General features: G+C 44.1%; 1 protein-coding gene across 1 annotated transcript in view; it reads left to right on the top strand.

Moving 5' to 3' along the window:
- The window catches only part of QSOX2 (quiescin sulfhydryl oxidase 2), a 578,728-nt gene that overhangs the window by 443,962 nt on the left and 121,671 nt on the right, over positions 1 to 13,095 (top strand). The window contains exon 8 of the mRNA XM_069609564.1: positions 8,411 to 8,540. Within this exon, the coding sequence (XP_069465665.1) occupies positions 8,411 to 8,540 (130 nt within the window). The remainder of the gene's footprint in view (positions 1 to 8,410; positions 8,541 to 13,095) is intronic.

Below are 13,095 nucleotides of genomic sequence, written 5' to 3'. Positions count from 1 at the left end.
TTCTCCTCTGAACAAGAGTACCAACAGCATCCCCAGACACGTGTTTCGGTCTGGTTGGACCTCATCAGTAGGGAGGAGCTGTGCCTCTCTAAGAATAGTGAGCAAGGGGTCCACGTCTGGATTCCTCTAGTAACTTATGGTGAGACCCAAAGTTACTTAAATATGCAAATTGACAAGGGGGGTCCTGGGAGTCTCTCTGCCAGACATTAGTCCTGGTTACGAGAGACTTACCCAGAGTCTTTAGCTCACTATCTTTCACAGAGAAGAAATATCCCAAACATATCAGTCTTTGCCCTGCCCTGGGGCAGTCCAGCACCGAAATGCTAGGCAATTCTCCTCTGAACAAGAGTACCAACAGCATCCCCAGACACGTGTTTCGGTCTGGTTGGACCTCATCAGTAGGGAGGAGCTGTGCCTCTCTAAGAATAGTGAGCAAGGGGTCCACGTCTGGATTCCCATAGTAACTTATGGTGAGACCCAAAGTTACTTAAATATGCAAATTGACAAGGGGGGTCCTGGGAGTCTCTCTGCCAGACATTAGTCCTGGTTACGAGAGACTTACCCAGAGTCTTTAGCTCACTATCTTTCACAGAGAAGAAATATCCCAAACATATCAGTCTTTGCCCTGCCCTGGGGCAGTCCAGCACCGAAATGCTAGGCAATTCTCCTCTGAACAAGAGTACCAACAGCATCCCCAGACACGTGTTTCGGTCTGGTTGGACCTCATCAGTAGGGAGGAGCTGTGCCTCTCTAAGAATAGTGAGCAAGGGGTCCACGTCTGGATTCCCCTAGTAATTTATGGTGAGACCCAAAGTTACTTAAATATGCAAATTGACAAGGGGGGTCCTGGGAGTCTCTCTGCCAGACATTAGTCCTGGTTACGAGAGACTTACCCAGAGTCTTTAGCTCACTATCTTTCACAGAGAAGAAATATCCCAAACATATCAGTCTTTGCCCTGCCCTGGGGCAGTCCAGCACCGAAATGCTAGGCAATTCTCCTCTGAACAAGAGTACCAACAGCATCCCCAGACACGTGTTTCGGTCTGGTTGGACCTCATCAGTAGGGAGGAGCTGTGCCTCTCTAAGAATAGTGAGCAAGGGGTCCACGTCTGGATTCCCCTAGTAACTTATGGTGAGACCCAACAGGTTCTACTGTGTCGACCGAGATTCCAGGCAGGGGTCTTGAGTCGGCCAAGCAGTGATGCACAACCTATTTGCTTGAGGTGAGTTGGTTCCAGGGGTAAGTGTTTGCACTTCTGTTGAGCTTTGCCACCTCCCGTGGTTGTGTATATGTGTTCTGCTGTATAATCGTATTCATGAGCATGTGAATCCATGCCAGAGCCCATGCTGGAGAAGGAACAAGTACCTGTAACTGTTCTCCAGCATGGATCTTAAATGGTTTCACATGCAAACCCTCCCTCCTTCCCCGCGGTGGTCTTCTGGGTTCATACTGGCACCTCAGGTGCTTTGAATCTGAAGGTGGCCACCAGGGGCGGGACTCAGGGAGACGGTCGTCATTGGATGGGTGCAGTAGGACCCAGTCTCCAGTGAATGGATAATGAGAGAAAGGCATTTTTCAAGCTATTCAAGCAAGTCTGCATTCTTTGTTTTACCGAGGATTCCTGGCCTGACGGTGGGGAATATTCATAAGCATGTGAATCCATGCCAGACCCATGCTGGAGAACAACAGTTACAGGTAAGTAAATTGTTCTTCCACATTCCCACTCATGCAAACAGTCCCATAAGCAACCTTCAAGGCGGTAGCTGAAGTACTAGCCAAGCCTTTCAGTGAGTGGTTTTATTCCTGAGGTATTCAAATCAGACAATAGGTTGCCTTTCAACAGCCTGGCTTTCACAAAGCCAGCGGCACATTTAAGATTCATACATCAAAAAATCGGGAACTGCCCCTTTTCCTCGCAAGCCACCTTGACTGAGTCCCATTTCACTGAACGAATTTGATGAAATGGGACTTGAAGTCCCTGCGAGCAAATAACATGAAACCAAAAAATACTCCCTCCATGGTACAAGTGAATGGATGATGAGCCCCGATGAAGAAACCACACGGGGCGCCAGAGGTCCAGTTCGAACAGATGACAGAGATCCTGATACCAGAGCAGGGGACATCATGAGAAAACACAAGACAAATATTAACTCCGATAAAAAGAAAGGGTCACCAGAAAAGGAATAAGAGATAGGGGGCAAAGTCATTGCAAGACAACTGATTCCAGATACTCTCCTGTGCCATTCAAAGTGATTGCCCGGTAGGGAACCATGGTAACGGCTACCTATAGCCATAGCAAAGAACTAGGAATGCGTCATATTTCAGACGCTTTAAAATGCAAAGAAACGACAGACCAAATTTCGCACAAGATGGAGAAAACCGGGCTGATGAAGGTGGACAAAGCAAGGAGGGCTTCCATGAGCGAGATATTCCTTCAACAGTAAAGAATACTGTCGGGAAGCACAAACTAGTTGAAGTGTAATTTTGTATTGTGATAGGTGAGTGCCCGACGTTACGTCTGCATGAGGCCTCTATTGTTTGAACTGGGAAAGGTACCCCTCAGGCTTCCGTTGAGGGTGTGTGGAGGAACAGAAGCAGCTAAAGGAGCAGTTGCACTAGTGCCACAGAGTCGAAGGAAGAAGGTTGCATGTCATGCACGATTCTGGAAATAAAGAATCCTACAGTACCAGGCTTTTTACCTTTTGATTTTCCCATAACAAAATATATTCCAAGGGTGGCCTTGTTAGAAAACACTGTGCCAGGGAGCCGTTCTATGGTGACTTCGACATCATTTAAAACAAGCATTGGCAATGTCAACAGTTTGGGCATGGGAAAGGCACTTGCAAGGCACTGATGTAGTGGTATTAACTGGCCATTGATGGTAGCAGCTGAAAAATGTTCAGTCCTCGGCATCTAGAACTAATACTAATACAAATGGCTAATACTTGGACAGAAGACAAAACTGTTGGCTTGGCCAATGCTTGTTTTCAACAGGACTTGAATGAAGGACACGTATAGTGCTTACAAATAGAGTGGCTGAAGGCAGACCTGGTTTAGAAAATGTTTATCACACCAGTATTGCCTTTACAACTGCAATTAAGTCATTAACTCTCAGAAGACTGTTTTTTAAAAAAAAAACACTGGCAAGGCACTTCGTGTGCAAAGTTTGATGGTAAGCTGTGTCGGACTGGGGCATTAAATTGGTCTAGGTACCAAACAAAAAGTGGCGCACACTTGCAAATAGCAATTCATTCCTTTTCAGACAGACTATTTGAGCAGTAGCCAGGGGAGTTTTTTTTGGTTAAATGTTTTGAAAACTGTATTTTAAAGGATATCTATTAAGTAACAGTTCAAAACTACTAGCTAGCTGTATAGTGAATTAAGAAATGAAAGTGGCTCAGTTTTGCCATTGTGACAAAAAAACTGCCCCACACTCACTTGGACATGCAATTCAGGCATTGCCATATTTCCCTGTGGCCGGTCTGAGCCTGATGCTAAGGTTTGATTAAAGCGAGGTGGACGAGTTCCCATGAGGAGGTGTTTTGGGCGGGCAGGAACAGGAACAGGGACTGGGTTGGCATGGTCATAGGGATTAGCCTGGACACAAATAACTAAACACCGCCTACAAGCTGTGTGTCGCTCCTCACATGGCATTTCTCCATGGCTGAAGCCCAAACTAAAAAGGGCACTGCTAGGAAGCATTTCCAGACAGTCCCACTCGATCTAAACACGCCATTCGTGAAAGCCACGGGCCTGTTTCAATAGCTTATCTCGCAGCCCAGTGGAGTAAGTGCTGGCTGATGGGATCTGTAATAGATGCAGCTCAGATTTACCTGGCAGGACTGACTTCGCTTTCCATGCTTCCTGGGCGACATATTGCATACCACTAAATTGAATAACAGTAACGCCTGTTATTTACAGAGCTTGCAAGCAGCAAAACGTCACTAAGTGCATTCCTTAAAAGAAGTCTTTATTAAGTTATTATTCTGATCCTCGTCCATTGGCTGCAATTTGTTATTCAGAGAGTGTCCCTCTGCAAATAATAGATTTTTTAAAATATCTACCTTGAAATCGATTATTGACGACCTTTACACAAGAATTACTCGAATCCCACCCAAAGTCCCCTTTTACCCCCAGAAAATATGTTTAAACTGCTTGCTTGAATAACGCGCCAGCACTTTTCAGGTGTTCATTATCTTCCTTGTATGTGATTTGCTTATCACCCCAGAAGGGCAAGCCTCTTCTTTCATGGGAACTGTGAGCCACGCCTCTCAGCCTTCCTTGTGCCATTCGCTGTGTGTGTCTTTCATTTTCGATTGTCTGCACTGTTACTTTTAATGGAAACCACCACGCGTATAGGCACAAATACATTTACTTTAGGACATCAACAAGTGACGTGATTCAATTCTTCAATACAAGACAATCGCCCGCCCAATTTTACAAGAATAAACCTAAAGCCAGCATTTTGCAAAGCTAGGCCCATATAAACGAGAGCGTGTGCCTAGTGGAAATCCTGGCGACAACATGGAAAACGTTTGTTCATGGAATTCTAATCCCACGCGATTTCTGTTCACCCCGTTGGACAGTTCAAAGAGCTTCCAGGGATTAGCCTTTGCTTAATCCCTGGCATCTGATACAGACTAGGGCCCAGTGCTGCCCTTCTATCCTTGGCTTCTAAACATGCTTTTTTTAAGTGTGTGTTGCTTTGTTACTCAGCAAAAAATAGAATGCGTGGCGTTATGTAAATAACTCTATACTGATTTACACTTGAAAAGGTTAATATTCTTAAAAGTAGCACCATTATTGAAAATACGGATATTTTTGAAAAATGGTTTCTTTTAGGGAAAATAAAACTTGCAGCAAAAATTAAAGGACATATTATTTATTTATTTTGGAACCAATCCCTCCACCACCTTGCGCTCATTGTCCATCTTTAAACAATACTAGTCCCTGCCTCACCCCATTCTGTGTTCTTTTTGCTACTAAATAATTCTATATTTCCAGTACTTCATACCTTAGTTATGTATTGAGACTTGCCTTCTGTGCTGTGTGCTGGATTCCTGGCGTTTGCCATACACTACACATTCTTGGGTTTCTTTGATGTGCGTGCATCAATGAATTTGCTTCGTTTGCAGCTAATAAATCTACCCCGTCTATGGAGTCACAAAGTCGGGACTCGAAATGACTTTTACGTATGGTCTAATTTTCTTTTTTGTGTTTTCTACATGTATTAGTGGTGTGATTGAATGAGTTGGGTTTCTATAAACTACAAAATGCTCGAGTAGTCAGCAATTGACGACTCTTAATTCAGTGTATTACTTAGGTCAAGGGGGACAAGAAAGTGACTCGGGTTGTTAACCGGGACTCATCTGATCTGAGCAGAGAATCCATTTAGCACCAGGTAAAAAAGTCTGGCCTCAAAGTCAGTGTGTCTGACGTGAGTCTGGGGGGAGGCCCACTTGCTTTCTGTGTATTTTTCCTTTTGTTGTTGCTCTGACACGCTTGGCTGTGTTGTGCTTTTCTGCTTACCCCGAAAACCACACTCTGCTCTACAGAGGGCCAAGCATGCCAATTCACCAAAATGCTCAGGGTAGCTGAAGTGACATCACATGTATAAGGATAATGCAGCTTGCGACATTAAATGGCCTCTGACCCAGATGGTGTCAATGATCCTTAAAAAGCCATGGCATGTATAACGTACATTTATTTACTGGGCTGATCTCTACCCAAGAAACTATAATACCCACACACATTTACGAAATGGCACATAAGAAGGCAAATCACAACAGAAAAACAAGAATTGTCAAAGCCAACAATTTGGGAATGTGTGTAGGCATGGTAAATGGATTCTACTCCCTTGGCAGAAGATGGCAACATCTGGAAAATGGTGAGTACCTCGACATCTGATGGCAGCGCCTGGCAAATGCCTATCTAAAAGCTACACCAGCCAAAACTGTTCACTCTGACAATTCTTGCTTTAACAGGACTACTGGGCAAAGAACTTACCCAAGGGGAAACTGCTTATAAATCAAGTGGCTGAAGTCCCATTTGGTTAAGGCTGTTCTTTTTACACCAGCAGTGCATTTGCATCTGCAATTAAGATATTCACTCCAGAAGACTGCTTAGAACCAACACTGGCAGGCAATGTTTGACATTACTGCTTGATAAAACTAGTCCAAAGAGATCCCAGAAGGATGTGTTTTGGGCAGGGAGGAGCAGGTAGTGTGTGGGATTGACCATAGAGAGGAGCATGGCTATGGGCAGTCAATGAGTGGGTAAATAACCGGACAGCACCCACAAGCTGTATTTCCCTCCTCACATCCCATCTCCCTCCTATCTGTACTCCTATCTGTAATCCAGTGGAATAGTTTCGGTGTATTAAGCACCACCTAATAATTAACATTAGTAAAATATGTCATCTCAGGAAAACAAACTATAGTTTGGTACAATCCATTCAAGCTAATTCCTCGGGAAAATTACCTTTTTTACTTTAATAAAGGGTAAAATTAATAAAATAACAACTAGGTACTGTAACAGACAGAGTATTTTGTGCACAAATGTGTGTTGTGCAGTCCTGATATTCTAGGTTTGTATCCAGCGTGACAGTCTTATATGATTGTTTCATGCCACCATATGCAACGTACATATTCACATGTCCAGATTGCTGCTATGACATACCAAGGGCAGGCTCAAATGCTCAGTCCTGCTGCCTTATGCTAGTAAATGCCTCATATTCCTTGTGCAGACGTGTAAATAGAGCCTGGCATGTCCTGGTATTGAGTACATGCAATGTAAACCTATACAAACGAATCTTCAGTGACAAATTCCTTAAAACTGAAAAAATTATTTCGAAGATTAAAAAAACAATGCACTTTTGGGAATGTTATTTGTACGGCAAACAATAGCATCTAGATTTCCTTTTGGTGCTTTTGATTAAGGTTTGTATCCTCGACAAGCGTGTGTGTAAATGACATTTTGTGTTGCACTAGGTAAGCATAAATTAATATCTTGATGTATCGGAGATGCTACAACATTCCTCCGACCTTACTTAAACGTATCCTGTGATGATGTTGCTGTGAAAATGGCCTCTAGGTGGCGACATTTCCCTAAAAATGCACCCTCCAGAGACTCAAACACTTCTGCGAATCACAGAAAGCACATGGTTTGCAGCAAGATCCTGGTTTGCTTCCTGTTCCTAGTACTGTCCCTGTGAACCCTTATACAGAGGTAACAAGGGCAGCATAGTGGTTATGAGGTGGTACCCCTGAAAACGGCCAAATGGTCTGCTTGCAATCTAAGGGGAAAGTAGATTGTTTTGGTTGGAGAATGGTCAGGAGGTCACTTTTTCTACAGTCATCCTGCAATGTTGCAACCCACACATGCTACTGCTGTCCCGCCTTTGTGACGCTTCTCTTTCCAAATAGAATACCATGTGCTACAGATACTTAAGGCTTTCATTCAATGTGTTATGCAAACCAATTAATCATTAAAATAATCTCATTCAAAAAGAATCTGTACAATAAATCGGTGTAAAAGTGAAAGATGCAAGGAGACCTTTAACTGACTTGAGCAAAACAAGAAAAGAGTAAGATGAAGGGGGAGTGGCAGTCCAAGTTTTTGTGTTTGTAAGTTTCACTTCAGTATTCTAAATGGGTAATTGCCAGCTCCAGTGCAGACAATGCAGTGGCAGTGTTACTTTTGTTTTCCTTGTTTTAAACAGCACCTTGTACCGTAATTGGGTGCAATGCTATAATGGCAATATTGCCCCTCTCCTACTAGACGATAACATGCATGGGCCCTTAAAAAGCAGCATTATTGCTTAATGGACATTCACTTTCTTTTTTGCTGTTGTAGAGTGTTGATTAAAGCGGTTTATACATATGAACTACTATGCATTGACATGACATTTATTGGGTTAGGTGACAGTGACAAGGTAACTTTTAAAACAGATAGACAGGGGTCTGGAAATTCATCAAATGAATATTCGGAGATTTTGTGCATCTGTGGTAGCCAATTAGGTATTTTAATTGGTCGCAGCGGAGGCATGCATTGTTCTCTTCTCAATAGTTGTCAGCAGATTGTGGATCCGGCTCATGGAATAGACCGAGATATCAAAATATCTGTTACCATAACATTCTACCACCTATCTATAACTGGTCCATGCCAAATTCATATCATTACCAAACATCAATGTGTGCAATTCCTAAATGTTTTAGCAATGTGCAAGGTTAATTTAATTATGCATACTTTGGGAAAGGTGTAGTTATGTGAGCTCGAGGTAGTGACTGCAGGGCAATCACCCCTTATCAAAATAACCATATTCTTTATTCTCTCGTTGTGGGACTGTTGAAATAGTGTTTATTGAGGGATCCTACATAATGTATTTTTAACGTTGCCATTCTGTTTTAGATCCAAGCTTTACATGGTTGACCTTGAGTCAGGACTGCATTACCTGCTTCGAGTGGAGTTAGCCACACACAAGACGCTGGATGGAGAGAAGCTAAAGACGTTCAAGGATTTTATCACGATCCTTGCCAAGGTGCTTGTTTATAGTATGCATATATCCAATGATAATGTGCACACATCTAGCTGTGCAGTATTTCAGTAAAATAAATCGGACCTGCATATTTGCTTTGCAACAGGGCCATTGATGGATACAAATCCACAGCATCCATCTAAACCAATATTTTGACAGTTCTGTTCTTTTAATGAGTCAAGACTAGTAGAATTCCATCCCATTGTGAGCCACTGTCTATATTCTTTTTGGAAACCTTGACGAGACGAGCTTCACTTTCCCAAGCACTTTCGTCAACCAACTACACAAGGCTATGCATCGCACCACTGCAATTTGCCACACCACATTTTGTTTTTCCATATGCAATAAAATCCTACCTTTGGTCTGCTCTTCTCAAGGGAGTATTTGATTGTGATTTTTCGCTATGCCTGTTTTTCTTTTCCTTTGGCAAATCATTAAATACACAAAGTTCTAATCTAGCTTGGAAGCAATAGAGCACTGTACAGGGTCCTCTGAATGTTCGCTGTTTTTTGTTTTTTGCCGAATGACAACTTCGAGGATTTTCATTTTGGCCATTTTGCTGCTTTTGCCACAAAGGGGTGAACCTCTACCCGCACTCCCATCTTACCCCATTGTATACCGTACCCCAATCCATCATATACCTGGCAGTTGTAAAAAGAATATTTTTTAAGAAAATGCAGCAAAACCAAATTCTGTACATGGGGATGCAGCCAAGGCATTACAGGTGGGTTGTGGGAGTAGCAGATGCAGTGGGAGCCGGTGATGGTGGCTGCTTTGGAAGGGGAGAAGTAGGGTTGTGTGGAGTTTGTTCCGATTACCAGACTTGAGGTTGTCTTTCATGCTAGGGAGAGTCTTCAGTGTTGAGTTGCCCTAATCTTAATCATTATTGGGTTAAGCAACTTGCAGGTCTATGGTCCTCCCTGTGTCTTGTTGAATCCGCCATTGTTTGTTGGATGACACCACCTTGTTGTGTAGTTACATCCAGTTCTGTTCTATCGGACCTACGAGTACTAACTAGGTTCGATGACCGGTGTTCAATAGACCCAATGATGCCCATACTTTATAGATACGGTCACGCTGTGTTCTGGGGACACTCAACATAAAATGTGGAAGGCTTATGCCGCATACCAGCTGCAACGCACTCAGCTATACCTACTTCACTGGATCTGCTAAGCTCTCCTGCTCTACTCTTCAGTGCTCCAACCCAAAGACCAGCGTGGCCTGAGGAAGAGAGTTAGGGTTTGCGTCACTCCAGTTAAAGCCTCACCTGCACAACAATAGAACAAGTGTGACAAGCCCTGGAGGACTATGTCCCAACTTTCCTCTGATTCAGAAACTGAAACCGTGACGACTCATTCCTCTCCACCAACTCCCCCACAGAGGTCTATGAGACTCATAGAGAGTATGGATTTTCCTGACGCAGCTATAGGCCATCGAGGCCAAAATGAAGAACATTGAACAATGCACATAGGAGACTTATGGCACAGTCCAGGATATAATGAAGGAGCTCAGGGATATTGACAGTAGACTTGACCTTCAAGCTGAAAATCCCACAGACAACGAGAGGTGCATAAGCGTGCTTGAAGATAACCACAAAACTACTGCCATGGATGTCAACACTCATTAAGGAAGTCCAGCACCCAGGGGCAAAGATCGAGGACCAAGAAAATGGGCCAGGCTGCAATAATCTGTGCTTGGTTGGAGTCCCTGAGAATGTGGAAGGTACAGACATTGATGCTTTCTTCAATGACTTCTTCCGGGACAAGTTAAACCTAGCTGATCCGCGCAGTCTCACTATCGAACGAGCTCACCGTGCACCCATTCCCAAACCGCAAATCCACAGTAGGCCCCAATTATCACACTCCGCCTCCTCAATTTAAAAAATAAAGCGACTATCCTGAAGGCGTACCGCACAATGGTCACAGTGCAACTGGACATGGCAATGATCTGGATCTCTATCGACTATTCCATAGAGGTCTTGAGGTGCCACAGGGTTGAACCCCATTTTTGATGCCTTGTGAAGCTTGAAACTCTGCCACCATCTCAAAATCCCAGCAGTTTGGGACGTCCCAATGGATAGTCAGTGAGACTCCCAAGGAGGGATGGAAATTCCCAAAAGAATGCAAATTGGTCACCTCAGACTCCATTCCTGAGGAACCGGAGTGCCTCGCTGCTCAACCCTCAGGCCCATAATCCTAGTAACAAGTGCAGGGTTTGGAAGAGGGCCGGTCAGCACCTGAAGTGGCTGGAGCGAGTCCTATTGTAAGATGGAAGTCCTACAACCTGACACTGGCCAGTCACATGCCCTGCGACTCTCTACTCTCTGCTGCAATTAGCTTCCTTCTGCCCCTGCTGAAGGGGCCTTACCATTACTATCTACTGCATGAAGCTGGCGGCTTCTATTTGTTTATCTAATCTTCAACATGCCCAAATAGCTGAAAGACCTTCCATGGTCCAGTTTCTGTGCTACTCGGCCCAGTGTCACTGCCATTAGCGTCCCGCAGGTGTGACACACATTCAGCTAACATGTTTCTTGCCTCTCAACACATCTTTTAACTGTCACCCATATCAGTGAATGGACATTACCTGCACCCCACGCTTCACTCCTCGTTTTCACCCCACCGTGGGGTAGAATGGCCTGCCATATTCTTGGGATGGGTCCCTTTGTTAATCTGTCCTTTTTATGAAGGCACTGGCTCAATTCCAGTTATATTGGGTCCATGTTCTTAGGCGCCAATGTTATTATCTTTGAGTTACTGTTTATTATTAATTATCTGTTACTTGGGAATGTTTTACTTGACAGTGCAAAGTCTGCAACCTGGATTCGATCTCATGACTCTCAATCGCAGTATGTTACTCCTCACCCGCCCATTCATGACTGCTAAAGGGGTTGTTGTACACTGCCAAGGCCCTTTGATGTGTATGATAACTGTTGCACTAAGGCACATTATACCTACCGGCTATGCTCCGTGTACATGGGGAGGGGGTATAAACCATTGATGAATGTGGATATGTTATTGCTGCTCCACAACCCCTTTTGGGGGCTCAGGTCTTCAAGGAGATGCTATGGTGTCGCTTAATTGTATTACTCTTAGCATTCAGGGACTGGGGCACCCTATCAAGTGATGAAAGTCTCCTAACTATATTAGTGGCCTCAATGAGATTTTAAATTCTTGCAAGAAATGCACATAAATGGGCTAAATTAGGTAGAGCCTGGGTGGGAGCAGCAGATTCACTCCCCATTTAATGGGAAATGTGGTGCATCCATCTTTGTTCACAAACATGATGTTCTCACTATTCGGGACACCAACGCTGACAAAGAGGGTAGATTTGCTCTGATCCATAGCACGCTGTATTACCCTCCTGAATATATATGCCCCCACCATGGATACCCCAGGCTTCTTTACGCACGCATTAGCGACATGCGTATCCTACCTCGGACATCTGACGCTCATTGGTGGGGACCTCAATGTTGCCCTTGATCTGACACTGGATAGGCAATCCGCTGTACAAATTACACCTCAACCACTGAAGAAAACACTGACGCGCCTCTCCCTGATGGCTGATCTTAGATTGGTTGAAGCCTGGCGCAATGAGCATAAATATAAGAAAGATTATACCTTTTTCTCCCATCACCACCGTAGTTACTCCCGGCTCGATTATTGGCTCCTCCCATGTAACATGCATGTGGTGACACACTGTACCATTCTGCCCATGACGCTATCCGATCATAAACCAGTCCTCCTACACTTCACTCTGTCAGATGAAATTCAGCGCACCTCGTCATGCCATCTTAACTTGATGGCGCTGAACCCTGGGACCTGGGGCCCTTTAAGATGTGGTAACAATACTTGGAGATGGATGGGGATGCAAAACTTACTCATAAATCAATAATCAAACCGACTCAGGAAGTTGGCACAATTTAGTACTGTTTTATTAACAATTATCTAAAACAGGGAGTTATAATGGACATCAACGGACGTCGCACAGCATAATCCCAACACATTTCATAAAAAAGCATTCTTATATAGTAAAAATGTGTCATCATTGATGTCACTACGTGGCAAACTACAAAACCTACTTGGGGATGTGATAGGCTTAAAGGGAACATCTAGGTATATGTTCCTTACCGACGGGGGTTGTGATTGGGTCTCTAAGATCAGGTGGACAAATAAGCCCTCCTCTAGTGCAAGTCATAATCATCGCCCAAAATGCACAACGATCTATTGGTTATACAAACTATAGGACTCCTTGATACGTGACCCTCTATAATTGGTTGGCACACTTGTACCCTTCTGGAGTATTCCACATGCCAGCAGCACGCAAGCTGGTTACACCAGGTGCTGAGGGGTGGAGGGGTTTGGCCTGGTCATGCCTCCCCACCCAATTAGCCCAACATCTATCATCACTCCTGTGGTCTGCCATTCAATTAGGCTTTGAACTTGGCCTTGCAGAAGCTCTCTGTGCCTGAGAATAAAAGGGAGTGTGGCATGGTCTTATCTTCTGGTTTCGGTTTTCGATCTGACCATGTGACTGGAGACCACGTTTTCGAGCTCTT

This window comes from Ambystoma mexicanum, chromosome 8, assembly GCF_040938575.1.
Source record: "Ambystoma mexicanum isolate Mex_15411 chromosome 8, UKY_AmexF1_1, whole genome shotgun sequence".
Taxonomy (NCBI): Eukaryota; Metazoa; Chordata; class Amphibia; order Caudata; family Ambystomatidae; genus Ambystoma; species Ambystoma mexicanum.
The sequence above is the reverse complement of the archived record's forward strand: the minus strand, read 5'-3'. Positions and strand labels throughout refer to the sequence as shown.